The sequence below is a fragment of the Condylostylus longicornis genome, unplaced genomic scaffold (genome assembly GCF_029603195.1).
Source record: "Condylostylus longicornis isolate FDR11 unplaced genomic scaffold, ASM2960319v2 ptg000028l, whole genome shotgun sequence".
Taxonomy (NCBI): Eukaryota; Metazoa; Arthropoda; class Insecta; order Diptera; family Dolichopodidae; genus Condylostylus; species Condylostylus longicornis.
In genome coordinates this window covers 3,637,447-3,659,465 of record NW_026577997.1, presented here as the reverse complement: position 1 = coordinate 3,659,465, position 22,019 = coordinate 3,637,447, and the positions used below count along the sequence as shown (strand labels likewise).

Genomic DNA, 22,019 nt, shown 5'->3' with positions numbered 1-22,019 from the left:
TTTTAATCAAATCCAAAATTTTTATTTAAACATTTTTTCTATTTTGTTTTTTTTTTTTTTAATATAATAATTTATTTATAGTCTTATTTTTTTTTTTCTATTTATTTTATAAACCAGCGAGTTTTAAAGTTATTTATGTTGAACATTTCTTGTAATTTTTTAATTTATCTTTTTTTTTTTTTAATATATAAGATATTCATAGGGGTATTAATTTGCTATTTCTTTCATAATTTATTTTTATTTTTTTAAATTTTTAAAATTAATATTATTGTTTTTAAATTTTAAATATTTAAGAATTCAAGAATTTAATCATAATTTTAAAAAAATTTTCATATAATTTTTGTTGTTTAAAAAATTAAAAATATTTTATTTATTTATTTTTTTTCGATTTAAAAAACAAAGAAAATAAAAATAAAACATTCAATGAAATATTAAAGAGTTTCTTAAATGAGTTTTTGTTTCTGAAATTTTAAATTAAAATGGAAAGAATAAATAAAATAAATTTTATTTTATTAGTATTAATTTTGACTTATTTAAAAATTTTTTGATTTTTTTTGGTTTTAATAATTTCTTCTTTTATTTAATTTTTTTTTTTAATTTTTAATAAAATATATAAATTGATGACAATATTTTTTGTTATATTTGCTGTTTTTTCTATTTTTTAATTTAATATTAAAATATAATATTGTTTTCTTGATGTTTTTTCATTTTAGTTTCTTCTTAAATTTAATCGGTGTTCATTTTTAAAATTTAATTCAGCTGTTTGTTTTCTCTTTTGCTTTTTTAATTAAATTTTATTTAAAATTAAAATTTTTAATTTTATTTGAAAAAACAAATAGCTATGAAGTAAAAAATAATTTCAAAATTTTTATTTTAAATAAAAAATTTTTTTGTTTACCTTTAAATTGAAGAATTTTTTAATACAAATTGTTTGTAAATTTTGAAATTTTTGTTTTTAACTTCACATTTTTGTTTTACATACACAAATATATATGCCTATATATATATAAATATGTATGTATGTAAATTATATTATAAATGTTTTAATTTTTTATTGAAATTTTGGAATTGATTTTTGTTTTTTTTTTTTTTTTTTTGTAGTTATTTTAATTTCTTATATTGGAATGAATTTTGTTTTTTTAATTTTTATTGATTATTGATGCATTTGTTTTTTTTTTTTTTTGAATTTTTTTTTGTGAGGGAAGGATGCAATCGATTTAGATGGCGAATTCACTCTTTCCATATATTTTAAATGATTCCTCTTCCATTTTATACATTTCAAGTAACTGATGATATAGAAGTATAATAAAAAAATAGTAGGTAAGTGTGTGATAGAAAAAAATTAAAAAAAAAAAATTAATATTTTTTTTATTTAATATTTTTAAAAAATTTCATTATTTAATATTTTATTTATTATATAGGAATTTTTTTTTTTTTGGATTAAATGATTTATTTGAAATGTTTTAACTATAGTATAAAGGTTAGTATATAAAATAATAAAATATATTATTGAATTACTTATTTTTTATATATAAAAATGTTATATTGAATTAAAGTAGGTAGCAGTTTTATAAAATATATTTAAATTTTTTATTTTACTTAATTTTTAATATTTATTTGTATAAATACAGATACCATTTTTTGTACTGCGGTGTTTTTGTTATTTTCTTCTTTAATTGAATTTTTTTTTATAATTATCAAATAATTTCGAAAGTAATTTATTAGTTGTGAAAAATTTAATTAAAAAAATATAAAGTGCATTTTTGTATATAAAAAGAACTTATATAAAAATTTATAGCAATAGACTTTTTATATATATATAAAAAAATAGAGATTAGTTTTATTGTAATTTTTTAACTTTATTTTAAATTTTATTTTGCATTTTATTTTTCTATGACTGTAAATAATATATTTTATAATTTACTAACCTTTATAAAAATATAAAATTGAAGTTGATGTTGAAAAAAAAATATTGAAAGAATTTAATTAAATTTTTTTTTTATGTAAAATTATTTATTAGTTTATCATTTGGAAACGTACAAATAAAGCAAAAACTCGCATACTTAATGTATTACAAATTTATTATAATTAAAATATAAAGACGAGCTTCTTTTTATTTTTAAAAAAATTAAAATGTTTAGTTTGTAAAATATCTTATATTTTTTAATTGCATAACTAATATGATGTAATTAAATAAATTTTTAATAAAATTCTTTCAATATTATTTACTTAATATTTGAGAAAAATAAAATTACTAATGAAAATATATAATGAAATTTGATTACAACTTAAATTTATATATTAATTACACATATTAAAAAAATTAAAAAAAATTAATGAAATCTACAGTTAATTTTAATTAATATATTAATACTAATTATTTAATTATATGAAAATTTAAAAAAATTTTATGAATTTTAATGAGATATGAATATATTTAATAAATATATTAAATGAAATATGAAATAATAAAATTAATAAAAAAAATTTTGTATTTGTAAAATAAAATAAAATAATTTTTGTTTATCTTATTTTTTTTTTATATTATCCATTTATTTTATAATATAATTTATATATAAATACTTATTTAATTGTAAAATTAAATTTTAATTAATTCAAATTTTTTTATCTCTTAAATTACACATCATGCTCTACAAAAAATAAATAAATATATCTATAGTGAAACAAAGTGAATAAAAATAAAAAAAATAAAAAAAACAAAAACAGAACACAAAAAAAAGATTATTAAAAATAAATAATAATTTAATTATTTCTTAAACATACATATTTATTTATATTTAATGAAAAAAAATTATAAGGGTTTCATGCTTTAAATGTTGGTGTTGTATTTAGATGGGGGCAACTCAAACTTAATTTTTATAAAAAATATTTATATTATAATTATAAAAAGAAAGAACTAAATAATTAATTAAATAAATTGAGAATAAATAAAATGAAATATAGACAATTTCAATAATATAGTATTTTATAGATATTTTATATATATACAAATTTGTATATAAAATTAATATTATTCTATTAAATTATAATTTAGGTACTAATAAAAATTAAATAAAGTCAATAAAAATTTTCAAAGAAAAAAAAATTTTAAATTGAAATTTCAAAGATATTATTAATTAAAACAAAAAAAAAAAAGAAACACAAAAAAATCGACTATAAATTACTTTATAACATCATATAAAAATATTAAAATTAGAAATTATTTATGTAATTTAATTAAGAATTTATATACATTAATATGTATATTTTATATACATATATAAATAACAATTGTGTGTGTTTTGTGTGTATATAATAAATATACATTAAAATGTGCGCATATATTTATATATACAAATATTTCTATTACAATATATTAATCAAATATTAATTTTAATTAATTTTAAAATTATTATTTCAATATTTTTAATTACATTTTGTATTTTCTAATTTCTAAATTATTGTTTTTTTTTTTTCATTTCTATATTATAATTTTACGTTTTTAATACTAAATTTACTATTCAATTCAAATTAATTTTTTTGTTTAATTTTATACGTTTCTGTATTATTCACAAAATTTATAGATATTTTAAGATAATAAAAAAAATATATATATTTTTTACATTTAAATTAAATTACTGAAGATAAAAACTGTAATTAATACAAAAATATGTGCTTTGAATAGAAAAAATAGAAGAAGAAGTGAAAATTTAATAAAAAAAAGGTAATAATATCTTAATTTTGTTAAATATTTGAAATGTAATTATTTTTAATTAAAATAAAGAAATTTGATTTATTGTTTTATGCTTTATTACAGATTGTTTAATAACCGAATCAATAATTTCTATTAAGAAAATTTGATTGAATATCATTATTTTTTTTTTAATATATATTTTTATTCAAAAAAATTGGGTTTTTCTTTTCAAAATTTATGTTTAGTTTTCTCATTTTTGTACTAATTGCAATTACAACAAATAAGATTTTGGTTTTAGGTACTGAAAAAAAATTGTATTTTAAAAAAATATGGTAGCAATTTTCTAAACATTTTTAGTTTAAATTTAATAAAGTAATAAGAAATTCAATTTAGTAAAAGTTAAAGTTAAAATTTTAGGTATTTAAATACATTATTGAATTAAATTATATTAAATAAATGAAATGAAAATAATTATATTTACTTAAAATTATTTAAATATAAAATTTCAAAAGAATTTTCTTTACAATTATTTAATACGTTGTTATATGAATATTAAATTTTGAATTTACTATTAAAAAATATACAGAAATTATAATTAAAATAATTAATTACAGAAATAATAATTATTTCATTAATTTTTCTCGTTTTCTTTTACCAAATTAAATTTATTTATTTTCTAATTAAGTATTTCTATTAAATTTATTCTAAATTTTATATTTGAATATTTTTTAACTATATTTTTATGACTTTAATTTGGAAGCTAGTTTTTTTTTCCTATAATTTCCTAATTTATATCTTACATTGTTATTATTACAATTACTATTTTCTAATTTCAATACGAATTTCTATATATATATACGTACTTAATTTTTATCTTATTTCTTAAATAATTTATTGATTAATTGCAATATACTTGTATAAATATATCTAAATATTTATAGTATATTATATAATCATATTTAAAATTATCACTTCATATACATTAACTTTTAATATATGCTTTATGAATCTAAATATTTATTGTGTGTACTTCTTTTGTTAATTATTTATAAAATTATAAAACAATTTCAAGCTATACATATGAATTATATAAATTAAATAAATTGTAAATAATTAATTGAATTGATAATTATTAATTTAAATTAAAAATGAAAAAAATCATATTTATTCAAAATTAATAATTATTAACAGATACTAGTTTTTTTCACTTTGTTAATAGCATTTGTAATTAACTTTATAATAGTATAAAAAAAAAACAATTCTACAAAATAGAGCTTAGCTATTTAATTATAAAATTATAAGAAATTTAATTAAATTAATATTAAATTGAAAAGAAATGATATACAAAATTATAATAATTCTTTGAAAGGCTAAATAAAAACATAAAAAATATTGCATTGTAAAAAACAAAAATTAAATTTTAAATAATATGGAACTAAAAAATACTAAACTAGTTTATTTAATTACAATGAAAATTATTAAAATTATAAATATTATATAATTTTTGCAAAAAAAAACGAACGTAAATGTTTTTATATACAAAAACAAAAGAAAAAATTAAAAAACTAAAATGTTTTTGCTCTTAAAGAACGGTTTCATAACTGGTGACATGAGTTGGACTTGGGGGATCATTTATCAAAGCCTGTAGTACCTTTTCAACATCTTTACTAAAATCATCTAGTTGTTTCTTATGAGCTACACCTAATTTTTCTTTTTCACGTCCTTGCTTTATGCTCAATGTCTAAAATTACGTTAATTATTTTTATTATTTCTTCCATTTTCAAAATTTATTTTTATTATTTGCTATATTCTCTTTTACCTTTTTTTCTTCAATAAATCTTTTTACATTTTGAGCTTTCTTTTCTCGTAAACGTTTATCTTTAGCTTGTTTTGATTTAAGTGTTTTATCATTTTGGACCTCTTTAGCTGTTTCAACAGATACTTTAGCTTGCTTGCCATTTAAATCTTTAACATCCCTAAAAAGACAAAAATTTAAAGTGAAAAAGCCCCACCAAGTATTGAATTAAAAAAACTTACTGAGCATGTCTTGCTTCAAGTTTCTTAACTTGTTCGGCTTGTACAACTTCCATTAATTTACCCATTTCCTCTTGAGAGGATTGTACATGTTGTCTTAGCATTTCCCATTCTTCTTTCTTATGTTTTGAAATCATTTCAGCCCATTCAGCTGTTTGTTTTGCAATAGCATCTTTGATTGCGGAATCATTTTTAATTTCATCTTTGCTGTAAAAACGAAAAACAATAATTATTTGTTAAATATTTTGAATTAATTCAATTATAATATTGAAGATATACCTTTTGCCTTTGATTAATTTATCGATAGCTGCATTTTGAGTTTTTTGCATTGCCATTCTTTCTTTTGAATGCTTCTTCTTCATTGTATCTAATTCTTTATTTTGTTTTTTGGCTGTCTTCTGGAAGCATTTTTCGCCACGTAATGTTTCTATAGTTACTGGTTCAAAGACTAATGGTGGTGGTCCTTCTTCTTTTTTCTTATTCATGGCATCACGTGCTGCTCCACCACTGGTTTCAGCAATACCCATACCTTTTAGATTATCTGCTTGTTTATTGCCAGCCATAGCACCAGGATCAGTTAATAATGCCATAAAATCACCCATACCGTCGGGTACATAAATTTTTAATTCAATATTACAGAATAACATTGGCAACGACATTGGGAAATTAGCTTCTGTTCTTAATGATATATGCCTATAACCAGCTTGTAAACCATCCAATGGTAAGATTCTTTGTCCTATTTGTTTACCGCTTTCTTCAAATACTGTAAATCTTAACACAGCTAAATCGGGTAATACAATTTTTCTAAACAGAAATGGTTCTTCATTATAAACTGGATTTAAACCGTTTGCTGGAACTGTTCTAGTACGAAATTCTTTTTTAACTGTATCGGATGGTAAACCGTACATATCAACTTCAACATATGTACCAACTTTTTTTTCAGATAAAAATTGACCAGCAATAACTTGTACAGAACAAGAAGCAGCGCATACACCGTCCACAGATGCATCAGCGAATGGATCAAAATCTTTGTCAGATCTTCTCATAAAATCTGGTTTTATTAAATAACCACAATTACCATTATATTCGAATTTACCCTGATTTAATTGCAATGGTAAATCACATGTTTGGAAATTTAATGCAACCATATGGCAGCCAGCATTCCAAAATGTCTGTGGCATATAATTCGATGAATCAGCTCTTGACCCTTTTGGATAAATTCTAGACATTTGACGTTTATTATAATTGACAAAATCAATTGCATTTGTTTTTAGATAATTCATAGCAGCAGTTTCCGAGAAAGATGACATATTGTGATGAATATTTTTCTCTAAAAGTAAACAAAAAAAAACAAGATAGAATTGAAATAATTGTGAACTTTGCATTTAAAATTTAACAAAGAAAACGAATTATTTGTATTTGTTAAATATTTACTTATAGCATGTTCAAAACTTTGAAATTTAACAGGTTGAGCATAATTGATCATCGATGATAACCAAGGATGAACATTTGTTGTTGAACCGGAATATGCTACTTGAGCTTCAGCTGGCTGACCATCTGGGCCAAGTGGTTGACCATCTGGACCAACAGCTGGCTGACCGTCTGGACCAACAGCTGGTGGAGGAGCACCCGGTGGTGCTTCACCTGGTGGTGGATCTACAGGTGGTGCTTTAACAGCACTGGCATCCTCTGATGGTTCATCATCAATTGTTAGTTCACCTTTTAAAAATAATTCTAATTCAATTTTTTCTACTTCAGGTTTCATGCGTTTATTCTTAATTAAAATTTTTCGTTTTAATGCCGACGGTGGCGCTAAAGGTACACCAGGTTCAAGCTAAAAAATATATAAAAACCAAATATAAATTTGTAATAATACATACTAATAATAATATATACTAATGTGTTGTTAATTACTTACAGGCCATTCAGGTAGAGGTTCCTTTAATAATAAATCACCAAAAATTTCATCACAATATTTAGCTAATTTATATTGCTGTAATCGATTACAATGATTTTCAAATGATAATATAACAGGATAATCAGATGTAACAAATGCACAATCACGTATAGCAACAATAACATCCTAAAATTAGAAATTAAAATTTATATTATAAAATAGGAGAATAGGAGAATTAATATTTCATATTTTACTTACTTTAAATAATATTTCAGTACACATTGCCATACCGTGAGTTATAATTGGTTCTTCTGTTGGTGGTTTACCATTCCAACAATCTAATTCCACACATCTGTGTTAAAATAATTAAATTGCATAATAAATATTATTAATATATTTGAAGTAGTACACAATTAAGGTGGCTTTTTCTATTTTATAAGGAAAATTTCTGTATCAAATTCTCACCTGCATCCAGCTAATAAAGTTTGTCTGTACATTTCAACTGTACTTTTACCACCAAATTGTCTTCCAGATAAATATGTATTATGTGATGAATTAATATAGTAATGTGATAATGGTTGATCCATATCCATCCATATTTCTAATTTATCTAAAAATACTGGTGCATTTTCATCTGACATCAGGTACCTTTTTAAACCATCTAAGGATAGTTGACCTTTTTGAAATATAAAAAATTTATAAAAAATTAAAAATTTTAACTCTTTGCATGTAAATTTACCCTTCTTTTTTAAACCATCATTTGTTTCATAATCATTTATAATTTCTGTACAACGTTTTTCACTGTATAGTGGATATAAAATTTCATTGAGTCGAGGATCTCTTTGTTTCTCATTCATAAATTGAACTAATTGTGGTAATTCTATAACTTCAGCTTTTCCTTTAGTACTGTAATTATAATTCAAAATTATTAATAATTATATTATAAAAAAAGGTGTCTAATAAGTAGATAAGTAGATACGTTTTATACTTACATATTGAAAAATACTTCTTCAATATCGTTCCTAGGGCATACTTTATGATATAATGCATAATATTTATCGAATGTAAATTGTTCGGGTGTTATTGTTGCATTCTTTTCACTTGGTAAACCAACTTGACCTATTGCCTGATAAACTGATTTTTCACTTTTACCGGATGCAAACGTTTTAACCAAATTTTTAACTGGTATTCTTCCTTTTGTATCAACCAAAAATCCGCATCTCATCCAACTAAATTAATAAATATTGTAATTAGTTTTAATTTTTTTTTTATTTTGATTGAAAAAATATTAACAAAGTTTCGAATTAATTTTGAGATTAATATTAAACTATTTATGAGTAATTTTAGAATCAGAGGAGACTGTTTTTGATTGAAAGTATTAAAAAAATGTTTTTTTAATAAAATACATAAAAAACGTACACAAAAAAAATTGTTAGTCAATCAAATAAATGCGACAAATTTCATGCAAATACAAACCTGATTTTATATTTTAATATATGTATACCATTTAATTGCAAAAACAGAACCAAAGCGGTGAACGGCAATTGCGGATGGCGATTTCCGTTGTTAACCCAGAACAACAGCAGAACGGCGAAATCAACTGTTCAATGTTTTGTAGTGTCATACACATATGGAAATCGATAATGTCAAGAAAAGTGTCAGCAGTAAATTAGAAATTTCATATTTTCACTAGATTTTGGGCAGTCTTATTTAAATCTTAAATATGTGTTTTCATATGAATTTTGACATTTCGCAGCGGAAATTCGCTCTTGTTCTGTTTTCGACTTAAAGTTTTTAAGTGGTTAAATTGTATAAATGTCAAAAAGATTGTCAGTTATAATTGTTATAAAATAATATTTATAATTTATTATAAAAAATAATTCAGTATATTAGTTATTATTTAAAAAAAAACTATTTGGCATGTTATAAGAAATTTTTATGCTATAAGAAAAAGTTTTTGACTTTCGTTTTAAAATCTTAAACGTTAAAACACACACTACACACTACAGATCTCAAGAAAAATGGGAATCAAGAAATTTTGTAAAATAATTTTAAAGTAAAAATACAAGTTGAATTGAACTGTAAGCAGATGTCGTTCAATATAATATAAAATTTATGAAAAAACGAGAATCGAAATTTAAATTGAGAAATGAAGACACGATTTAAAACACCAATTGAGTAAATTGAATTTGACATTTGAGGTGAGAATTATTTATCTAAAACTAAATGTAAAATAATCTGTAATCTACTTTATTATATAAAATATTTAGTTAACATGATTGGAGAGTTCTTATTTGATTTTTTTTCTACTTAAGTTTCTTACTTACTGTTTCATTAAATTTGTTCGAGGACAAGCGTTGTTGGCTTTAACATTGTGAGTAATAGTACGCAATCCTTGTTGCCATCGCTAATTTTTTTTTTGTTTTTAATATTTTGAAAAAAAAAACATTTTACGGACACAAGAATATAAAAGAAAGCAAACAGAAGAAAAAAAAATAGTGGTATAATTTTGAAAATACATAACATGCAATTTAAATTAAATACTTTTCAGAAAATAAAGTGCAATGAAATGATAAAATGAAGGGTTTTTAAAAAAACGAAACCCAAATACTTAAGGCTAAATTATTAATGAAATGCACAAGCAACATTTTATACCAAAGCTTAAGCAATTATTTATATGAATTTTGAACATAGAAGCATATGTTTAGGAGCTATTGTCCTAAAATTTTTTTGTGAATATATGAATCTGCCTTTCTTTTTTTATTTAAAATTGAATGTACGTTGACTTCCAAAATTCATTAATATGGTGTAAATGTACAATTTTTACATGTATTACTGCATTTTTGATAGTCTAGAATGTACATTCGCCTGCCGGCTAAAGAAATGACATTAATTAAATTGCAAATTAAATTGCCACAAATAATAAATATTTTCAAACAAATGTCACATATGTATGTAATGCGTTTGACGTATGATGTTCAATATAACTAATGTAGCTTTTCTAATATAGCAAAAAAGCAATTCTATAAGAATGTTGATCTAAACGCAGCGTTCTGAATGGCAGACTCATATATTCATACAGCGATTATAATAAAAATTTTGCTGGAATTTTACTACATATGTCTACTTGCTATAAATATTTTTTGGCAAATTTTGATGTAGTGTGATTAAAAATTTAATCAATATTTACTTTAATACTTTAATTTTTGATTGAAGCATATCATTGAATTCCTTAATGTAATATTACAGTATTTAAATTACCATTCGAAAATTTACCGTTAAGTCAAGTTCAGTTCAACCATAATTTCTAGGTAGAATCGAATTTAAAAACCGTATTACTGTATAATATTGAATTCGTGGCATGTTAGTGCTAATATAATCACACATTTAACAATATTAACATATATTATAAATACAATGACATACACAATACAATTACTTTAAATACATTATGTTTCACAAGAAAATTTTGTTAAGAGAAATAAATTTAGTTATTTTATGTACAATTTAAATTTATTACATGCAATTTATATTAAACTGTGTGAAATAATAGAAAAAAAAATATTTAAAAAATTTATTTTATCACTCTTTACTCTCTTGATTTTGTGATTGAGTGGCAAGACTTACTGTTTTTTTAAATTCCACATAGGACTAATATTATTTGCCTTAACATTATGAGTTATTTTTCTAATACCAGCTAGCCATATCTAAAATTAAATTAAATTTAATATGAATTTTTTTATATTGAAAACTATGTATGTAATTTGATATTCATTTTCGGAAATCATAATAAACCATTTAATTCTGTAAAAAATTTGTAATTCAAATTAAGTGTGTTCAACACAATAATTATTTTAAAATTTTGAGGTTTAAATATTGGGTACTTTGAAATTTTAAAACTTGATTGAGCTCGAAAACATAACACGGATGTTATATTTGGATTTGTGAGCTTTCTTATTTTTTATTCAATATTTAAAACAAGATTTTTTTATATTTAGCAATAAAAAAACAGTACTACTTAATAATTATTTATAGAAATTTTAGCGATATTTAATGAATTTTCATAATAAATTTTAATATTAGCGTATTAGCACTAGAAAATTTTATAATAACTAATAACTAATTATAATAACTTACTTTTGCCGTATCGGCATCTTTAGCTACAATATGCTGATAAGTAATATTAATATAATCTGGACCAGTACATATACATAATGATCTTTCATCTAATTGTTCATCAGTACCACCACATTTTTTCCGTACTTTATCTAATAACTTGGGCTCCTGAAATTAAGAATATTAAAAAATATATTTAATTATATATGTATTTTAAATTTTATGATTTTATTCAAACTTGATAATTTATCCCGATTTTTCCTATATTATAACAATTTATTTGCGCAATCTATATTATACAAAATTTTTAACACATGTACTTTAAATAATTGGTATCCATTCTATATAAAATAAAAAATTGTGAAGTTAACTGTGTTGAACGTGCCTTTTTCCCTAAATACAATTACTAAAAAATTCAATTTATATAAAAAATATAAAATGAAAAAATTTTCACAAAAAAAAAATAATGTTTTAGTCCTCCAAACGCGAATAATGGTTTTTATTATACATTATTTGTCTAACTGTTATACATATACATATTAAGTTATATACACTTTTTATATCACATAAAAAAAACCACATGTGATGAAAGATGTCACTTTGTATTAATTTAGTTTTATTGTATATGACCTTTTAAAAAATAATATTTCATGTGTACGTCACATGAATGCATTTTGATTAGATTTTCAATTTTCATACTAATATATTGTACTACATATAACAAAAACAAAAACAAATCTTGTCTATGTCCTTTTTATATATTATTAATTTACTATATGTACATACATTTATGTGCTCTATTTAATTTAAAAATAAAAAAAAAAAATATTAAAATGTAAATAAAGTGAACTAGATTTCATCAGAATTTTCAGAAATTTTCAATTTAAAATACAAAAATTAATTCTTTTTTTTTGCTTTCATTTTCTATAACTTTTAAAAAATGTATAACAAATTTTTTAAGGAAATTTCTAGTATAATAATCAATTTAAATTTTATTTAGTAAAATATTAAAATATAAAAAAAAATTTTATTTTCATAAAAATTACATCAGTCACTTGTCATTCAAAGTTCGAATTTAATAAAGCAACATTACCATAGGATACTAAAAAGGAAGTTGACATTTTTGAAATATTGTTACGAAATTTGAATTTGTAATTGAAGAGGTCTCAGTTTTCAATCAGAAAATTATACTACATAATGAAGATAATTAAAGTTGTGTGACAATGCGAAAATTTAAAATAAAAAATTTTGAAATTTTATGATAAAAATTAAAAAGAATGCTGAGTTCTGAATAAGGTGCTGAGTAATTATAATTACCTTGAATTTATTTCTTATGGGATTTAAAGACTATAGGAGTTTTCACTAATTGGTATTAGTGCAAAAAAAAAACCGTAGAAAAAAAAATATTTTTCTCCAACTAGTTAACGATTGACGGAAATTTTAGATGTTATACTTGTTCTCTTAGATGTCCTCTTAAATATGGAACACATAATTTACATTAGCGAAGGAAATTTTTTTTTATATAATATAAATTTTTTACTGTAGCAGTGCAATTTTTTGCTCTGCTACATGGATTTTTGAAATTTGCGCTAACCATACGTATTAGCCCCATAATATTATTTTAAATTTTTTAATAATCATAAATTTTGTATTCTAAAATTTACAAATAGAGAGAAAAAAATCTTTCTTATTATTATGTCAAATGTCATTACTATAAAATTTGGCATTAAGTTTTTGACATATTTTAGACATAACCTTAAATTGAACTATGATTATGTAGTATATTTTGTATAAAACAATTTCATTTCTCTTTATTAAAATTCAAAATGGGGCGAGAAATTTATAATTGAACACAAATATTATGTATACATGTATATGTCAATCATGTATAAATCAGTTTTTTACATGTGTACAAATGTATGTTGTTAATTAAACATGTGTTTTCAATAATCTGATATTTAAATTCATATAATACAGAAATTGAGACAATGTCATCGATTTGATTATTTTTGAATAAATAATTAAAAAAAAAAAAAAATTTTATTTAAAAAAGTATTTCAAGTTTATTTTGTGGTTTATATATGATATAAAGGATATGAAAAGAATTATTGTGAATTTATGCAGTTAAAAAGAGTTTAATATTGCTCTTAATTAAATTTTTCAAAAATTTAATATTAAATAAATGTGATAGTTCAATATTATTTTTATTTGATGCGGTCAAAAAATTTTAAAATAAAATTTTGATTTTATTTAAAATTTTATTATAGAATTAATTAAGCATAAAAATTTGTTCTAATATTCTGTCTGAAAAACCTGTGTTTTAGCAAAAAATATTAAGTATTTATTACAGTATATATATGTAAGTTAAGTTAACAATAATAGCGTGAAATTATGCTTCATTATTAATAAATGCCCTTTAATTTGATGTCTTGTCACCTTCTTTAATTAATTTTCAAATTAAAATTTTGACTCTCACTTCTACTCATACTCTCTGATTCACATTCTCTTCTTAATATACATATGTCGTGTGCAGATTAATTAAAACTTGTCTTCTCTTGTCACTTCTATCTCTTAAAAGAAGTGCACAGGAAAGAAAAGAGAATTGCTGGGAATAATTGAGAATTACACTAAAAAAATGTATGTACGTACGTTTCTCACTCATTTTTTTCTCACCAAGTTAATAAAAAAGTGGGATTTAGTAATTTAAAATAAGATTTCTTTTTTTTCTTTAATTGCCTGTTAACCCTTTCTTTTAAAGAAACTAGAGTAGATTAGAGAAATTCATTGGTTACACTGGTTTTTCTAATACTTTATTTTACACAAGTATGGAGTCTATATTGAAATACAGAATACAATTACTGTGATTATACACAACGAACTACACATACTTTTTTTGAGTGACGCTTGTGAATAATAATTTCTAGTTTAGAATAACGCCACACAAAAAAAGTAGTTCGTTTGTGTAATTACGAAAATTGTCTTTTGTGTATTTACACAATGCTAATACCAATATTCTTCTTGATTAACCATTTTTAAGAACTTATTAAATTATTTATTAAATTAAAAACAATTATATATTTAATTTTACCACTGTAAAATTTTTATAATAGAATTTCATCTCTGATGCGGTTTGAACTTTCATCAAGGGAAAAAGAAAAACGTTAAATATTAAAATAAAATAAAAAAACCAAACAAATAAAACGAAAATCCTGCGGATTTCTTTTTATTTTTTTTTTTAAATAGTATTATAAAAATGAAATAAAAAAGGAAAAATTAAAATAAACAGAGAAGAAGAATAATTTTTTAAAAGATTATTTTTTTTTGGTAAAATCAAGGACAAGGAGTAAAAGAAGATAAAGCGAAAAAAACTCTCTTAAAGCAAGGCAAATATGGAAAAAAATTTGAGATGTTTTGGAGTTCTTATATAGACTACTGTGGGATACGGTTCATTTTTGGCTGCTTACATAGCATTCAAACTGCTTTTAAAATTTTTCATATTGTATTTTGGATATTAGCTTATTAAAAAAATACAAATTCAATTGAAAGAAATTTGTTGAGCTCAATTTAATTTAATAACACATATTTTCAATGTTTGATTAGAGAATTAGACTGGCAAGCACAAATTATAAATTGCGTTCAAACGCAATTAAAATGTAAAAATTTAATTAGATGACAATTTTGAGTGCCTTGTTACTGTTCATTAGACTCTTATTAATTACTTTTTTTCTAAATTATTTTTCAGTTCGGCGATTGGTTCGTTCGTTTGCCTGTCAGGCCCTGCCTGCCAGCATTTTATCGACAATTTTTTTATATATGATAAGAAATTCTAAAATACTATTTAATTTGTATGTGATCGAGACGTTATTTCTCGACTAATTAAAGGTAAATTATAGACCATAATTATAAATGAGTTTCTCTTTCAGTTTCAACTAAAATAGTACGAGTACAAGTATTACAAAACTGACCCGATTAATTTCTTAATAGATTTTCGTACGTTGCCTAAAAGTATGCAATATATTTAATATTTGATTTGTAATTTTAATAAAAAATTCAATGATACAAGATAATTCTTTTTTTTGATACTGAATAAGCTTTACATTTTAAATATTCTAATTAGTAGAACAAACAAAAAAAAAAAGAAAAAAATTACTAGGAGAAAATCTAATAAAATATAGGCATTAAAGAATATTTTTGGTTTTTTCTGTTTTTTTTTTTTTAGAATAATCGCTGTAATAAGGACTTATTGTATATTTATTAATATCTACAATATACAGAGTTATTCAGCTACAAGTTAGAAGCACCGACATACCAAAGCACGGATTTTAAGAAAATTTTTAGCGAAATCTTAACGTGCGTTTTTTTGCCTATGACTTCCGCTCTAAAAAAGGTAGAAGTTTCAAAAAAACTGTTTTTGAAAGGGGTATTTGAGGGTTTTGAAAATTTTTTATGGTTTTGGAAATATAGCAAAAAAAACATATTTCATTATTCCAAAGATTTTAATAAAATGTATAGACTGATGATACAGCCATGATGATATATGGCTGCTATCTTCTGGCTGAATAACCCTGTATATATCTACAAGCAGAGGTATACTAAGTATATTTTTTAAAGGTAAGACAGCTATGCCAATTTTACTCTCAAAATTTTTTTTTCATTTAAATCACAATATGTTTACACAATGTATACACCCCGGTATATACGAGTACATTGTACGCTATATAATGTAAATATGTTTTTATGCATAAGTAATTTACTATATATACTTACAGAGGTAAGTAATTTTTGTGGATTTTTTTTTAATAAAGAAAGATTTTCCGTCGAATTTTTGTCTTCTTTGTTTTGTTTTCTGTTCCGGGATAACAAGAAAATTATACACGAAGCCTAATCTTATATATTTAAAAATTGCCTAAAGGTATTTTATTAAGAGCCAAAAAAAAAAATCATATTTTTCTCTTCCACAATTTTGTGTATAATATTTTGATCATTTTTAATTTTATTTAAATGTACGTGTGTATATAGCTATGTATATAATATGCGTTATTATAAAACGCTCGAATTTGTTAGAATGTTTAAATTAAACAATGACATATGTGTGTTAAGAGGAGTAGAAATTTTTTAAAAATTTATTAATATTTTTTTGGTGGAATTTAAAAATATGATCACATACATGAATGTCTTATGTTGTCAATAAATTCGGATGTGATTGTGACTTTAAAATTAAAAAATTCTCTTTTCTTTGAAATTGTACTAAAAATACACTTGGCTGCATTATTTTGCAACTATAAAGTCTATGCAATGAATTGTGTGTCTATTGATACCGGCTTACCGCGATTTTTAAGCCAGAGAATGTCTTGAGACATTGTTCGAATATAATTAATTTAAAACTTGTAATACAGGCGAATTTCTTTTGTAATATTTTAATATTTAATCTTGTATTTTATTATAACTTTAAATTTCTTTAAATGTCATATTATTAAATACGAATTACCATATACATGTGAACATATAAAATTCTAAGAATCTTTCACATATAACCTATTTTTGTTTCTTTAAATTTTTCTACTTTTTATTTAACCTAGACATTCTTATACCTTAGTGAAGATTATATTAAGTTTAGTATGGAGTTTGTAACCAACTGAAGGTGTTGTTCGCTGTATGAATATGTACCAGCTTAAAAATTTACGTTGACTTTCTTCTACTGCAACAAACAACTATTGAGAATTCAAAATTATAAATATTCTGCAATTCTCATTATTGAATAGTTGAACTGGAATATGCAATCGAATGAAGTTGTAGTAAAAAGAAGGACGATTACCAGTATATTTAGGACAATATCGCATAGACTTCCTTATTTAACTGAAAAAGAATATTTAAAATATTTCAAAACCTTTTTTTTTTTTAAAACCAGATTGTTAAGGTAAATGGCAGGGTATAATTCAGTTAATTGAGATCAACTGAAACGGTTTTACTTGTTAGTATATAAAAAATTGTTAACTTTTCTTTTCTTCTTAAATACAACCAAGAATATTTAAGAAAATTTTACTTTTACTCTTACTTGTGTTTTATTTTTGAAAATTTTTTATGCATCCTACATCTATACGTACGTATATTTGTTCAAATTCTTATATATTCTTGTTTTCCTAAATGATATTTTTATACTTTAATGTTAAATTCAAAGAAAATAAAAATATAAAAGAATAGAAATGTAAATATAACAAAGGATTCATTTCTCTTTTTATCATTCTCATATGTTACATATATACATATACATACATACTATACATATACTTATTTCCCCGGGGATATAATGAAATTTCTTTGCTTTTCATTTTTATTTAGTATCGCATAAAGTTATAAAACGACATTTTTTTTCTCTTTAATATTTTTTATATAATCAAATTTGTAAATATAAAAATTTTGCGAATGAATATTTTATATAAATTGAATTTTTTTTTTATAATGTTAAAATGTGTATAGTGAGTGGTATTATAAAGTAGAGGGAATCTTTGTTTTATTCTTAAATATATTCCTATACTTTTTATTTTAAATTTTAAATTCAAGACTATCTTGATGTGGAGCGACTAATTTTACATAATTTTACATTTAAGAGATATTTAAGATTTCGAAAATTTAAACTAAGTTTTAAAATTAATTGTTGTGTGTTGCAACCTAAAAGGGCTCGAAAAATGTGCTATTTACTATCGAATAGCCAGTCTCGAGTTATTACTGAGGCCAAGAGGTCACACAAAGTTTTTGTTTCATTTATTATCATTTGAATTCTAAATTTCATACTTCTAACTGTATTTTATATAAATTTTTTGATGGCGCCCAAATGTATGCAATTTTTTATTCTTATTTTTATATTATATTCTCTAAAATGAAAATTAAAAAAACTCGTGCCTATTATTATTAGTTCATCTTCTTATATGATATCATAGATTGAAATACTTGTGTCGATTCAACAGGATATTATAAATATAAATACTTAAAGCAATTGATGATCATATAGAGATTTTTTTTAACTAAATCAATAAAACTCCAGATATTTTTGTATTCGAGGAACTATATAAAATTAAAAATAGTTTTCTTAAATCTTATTTCTCAAAATTTTCTATAAAAGCAATTTACGACCTGAATAATCTTTGACAGCTGCAATATGCTTTAAAAATAACTATCATTTATGATATATTTTAAATTAATAATAAAATTCGTAATTAATATGGTAAAACAAAAATTGTCGCATTAATTACGAATTTTTGATCAGAATTTCCCACTGGATATTATAAAGACCAAAATATTTCCCAATTAAGTAAATTAGAATTTTCTATATAATTTATAGTGAAAACACAAACATTTTAAATTTTCATTAAATGTCATATGAATGGCCATCTGTTTTTTTCTTTCTATACTAAAATATATTACTGGTTTAGAATTGTCATGTGTTTTCTAAAATAATTTTTTTCAAAAAAACTACTCTTAATTAAATATTTTATATAAGAAATACAAAAAAATAAATTCTTAATATTGTGTTTTGTTTTTCATCTACAAATATTAATTCTCAGCTTATCCTTAAGAGAATATTTATTTAAAAAATAATCAAAAAAAAAAAATATTATAACAATAATGTGAAAGAAAGAAAAAGAAGAAAATATCATTTATTTTTTTTTTTTGTCGTTATTATTTTGTTCTTTGTTTTCTTACTTATTTTTAATATTAAATTTATACTCTTCTTTTGTAAATTTTAAACGGGATATAAAATTTTTTTTTTTTTTTATAACCCTACGCGATTATATTTGAAATTTGAATCTGTTATATTAGAATTTGATAATGCGTTTATAATATTACAGAAAACAGTTCATAGAAACAATTTATGGGGCAACATAATTATGGCATTCACATTAATAGTCATTCACAATAGTATCCAGTCAAATTTTCACTTATAATAATTTTAGAGATAGAAAGAGTACACATAGCACAATTTTTAATAATAAAATTTAAAATTTAATAAATTTTACAATTCGAAAATCCTATGCTTAAAGTAACTTTTCGAATTTTTTATAATAATTCCCCGCAAAATGTTAATTTTAATTCAAAAATTTATTTTAAATACCAAAATGGGTATATGACCTAAAAATCCTATTTAATGGTACCAACTTTAACATCAAATAAATTTTGATATTTTCATAAAACTTTCTCAAAGTTGTTCAGATCAACCATATATCTGTTTTATTTTCATGATTTTCACTTTTTCTTTTTTTCTCACATTTTATTCTATGTTCAAAACTTGTAACCTTGGGTTGAACGTATACCAGTTAATGACCTTCTAAAAAAAAGTATGTAGCTGCTGTTTTATTTCGCTTTCTTTTATTTTATATATATATATATATATATATATATATATATAGTTCATTGAGCGGAAATATGTAGTGATAAGAATTATAACATCCTTTGAAAATTGAGAAAAAAATGTATATAAATAAAAAGATTAAAGAGGTAAGAGATAAAGTTATTAAATGAGAGAGTTAGTATAAGAGAGTTAGTCTGAATGTAGCTGCATTATTTTAAGGATTTTAAGGTATAAAATGGTTATGTTGTAAAAATTTTTGTTTGTGTTGTGAAAGGTTTTATTTATTTTATACTCAATATGCAATATAATGCAGATAATATTATATATATAATATATAGAGTATAATGTAAATGACCTTTAGGGTTTAGAATTATGAAGTGTAAATGAAATATTTAAAATAGATTAAAATTTTATTTTAAGAGCAAATTGATTTAATTAGGAAAACAATTTTAATATTTTTGTATAAAAAATTTCATCACCGCATCTCTAATATTATTATTTGATTAAATTGAGTTCTAAAGGTCTAGATATGTTAGTAGTAGATAATGGGAGTATAAGTAGATAACCTTAATATTGTTATAGGCCTCCATACTTTTAATCATCTTACATTGTTTGAATTACATAAAGATATCAAAGCCAAAAAAAACTGCCGAGAAAATAAGATGATTTTTTATATTCTCAAATTTATTTAAGAAATTATTCTAATATCATTTAATCGGGTATATGATATTGACTAGAAAATTTATATGTAAAGTAGACAAAAAATATAATATTTTATAAGTAAATATTTCGAAAAAAATTTTTTGTAACTTTTACGCATGTTTATTATTATTTTTATTAGGTCATTATACTAAAGAATATTTAGAATAAACACTACAATTTAAGAACATTTCCTAGGTCATTATACTTTTTATTAAATTACAAAACAAGAGAAACAAAAAACAAAATTTTGTTGTATAAGAAAACCGAGGGTAAGCCTTTCACAATTTTTCTATATTGTATTTATAAATTTTTCCCAAAGGATGCTCTGAAAATAAATTTTATTTATTTATTTTTTTTTTTTTTGGTGTTGTTTTCTCCACCAATATGATGGATTTTAAGAATAATAAATATTTGTATTAAGATAAAATTTATTTATATGCACATTTTTATATACAAATATTTTTATATGAGTTTTTGTGCACGGATAAATTTATTACACTTTTTTTTTTAAATTAAAACTTCTCTGGTGATTAAAAGTTCAATTGTAATTTTAAAGATTGTTAGCACTTCAATTAAAAAATAATTTTAGTCAACTTATGAATGCGTGTTTCCATATAGAACGAAATAATTTTTTGAAATATGAAAAATTTTTTTTATTCACTTTAAAATGAGAAAATATTTACTGAACGAAAATTATATTGAGTTATCAAATTGACAGTTGTATGACAGTTGTATGACATATGTACGACAAGAGCAATAAATAAATAGAGTATAATTTAATTTAATTTAAAATGATTTAATGGGTGATTGACGTGGTGGGTGCGACATATCTACCATCACATCAATCACATCTTATTTTCCGCTATACATTTTCATTGCCCTCAAAAATTTCGAATGCCTTCAATACGGCGAAAACTTCCGCCTGAAATATTCTCGACTCAAATACTCAATGTGATTCAAACACTCAATATGTTCCGGAGAAAATTCCAGCACCGATCCCGTTCCCGCTTGTGAAATAAATAAGAATATAGTGTGAGCGGAAGTAATCGTACTGTTGTAATCAAACGCACTCTTCGTTAATCTACGGGTGTAGTACTAAAACTTTGATGTCATCGGCAAATTATGAAATTATGTAAATAATCACGATTCCTACTTGGACTGAAAGAGTTCCTTTTCAAATTCATTTGTTCTTACAAAAGCGCAGACTACAAAATGTTCGAGAAGGGAGT

At 22.0% G+C, this 22,019-nt stretch overlaps 1 protein-coding gene across 2 annotated transcripts in view; it reads right to left on the bottom strand.

Annotated features, from left to right (window-relative positions):
- Positions 1-1,072: 1,072 nt before the first annotated feature.
- LOC129607662 (1-phosphatidylinositol 4,5-bisphosphate phosphodiesterase) overlaps positions 1,073-22,019 on the bottom strand; it is a 119,443-nt gene continuing 98,496 nt past the window's right edge. The window contains exons 6-18 of one of the 2 annotated variants that reach the window (XM_055518803.1): positions 11,763-11,909; positions 11,253-11,332; positions 8,618-8,854; positions 8,365-8,531; positions 8,091-8,301; positions 7,884-7,977; positions 7,647-7,811; positions 7,163-7,562; positions 6,008-7,058; positions 5,732-5,935; positions 5,514-5,670; positions 5,346-5,435; positions 1,073-1,286 (exon numbers count right to left, since the gene is read on the bottom strand). In XM_055518803.1, coding sequence (XP_055374778.1) covers positions 1,218-1,286; positions 5,346-5,435; positions 5,514-5,670; positions 5,732-5,935; positions 6,008-7,058; positions 7,163-7,562; positions 7,647-7,811; positions 7,884-7,977; positions 8,091-8,301; positions 8,365-8,531; positions 8,618-8,854; positions 11,253-11,332; positions 11,763-11,909 — 3,072 coding nt within the window. In that variant the 3' untranslated portion in view covers positions 1,073-1,217. Of the gene's footprint in view, positions 1,287-5,345; positions 5,436-5,513; positions 5,671-5,731; positions 5,936-6,007; positions 7,059-7,162; positions 7,563-7,646; positions 7,812-7,883; positions 7,978-8,090; positions 8,302-8,364; positions 8,532-8,617; positions 8,855-9,952; positions 10,033-11,252; positions 11,333-11,762; positions 11,910-22,019 lie in introns of both variants that reach the window. The other variant, XM_055518802.1, reaches the window with a different exon arrangement.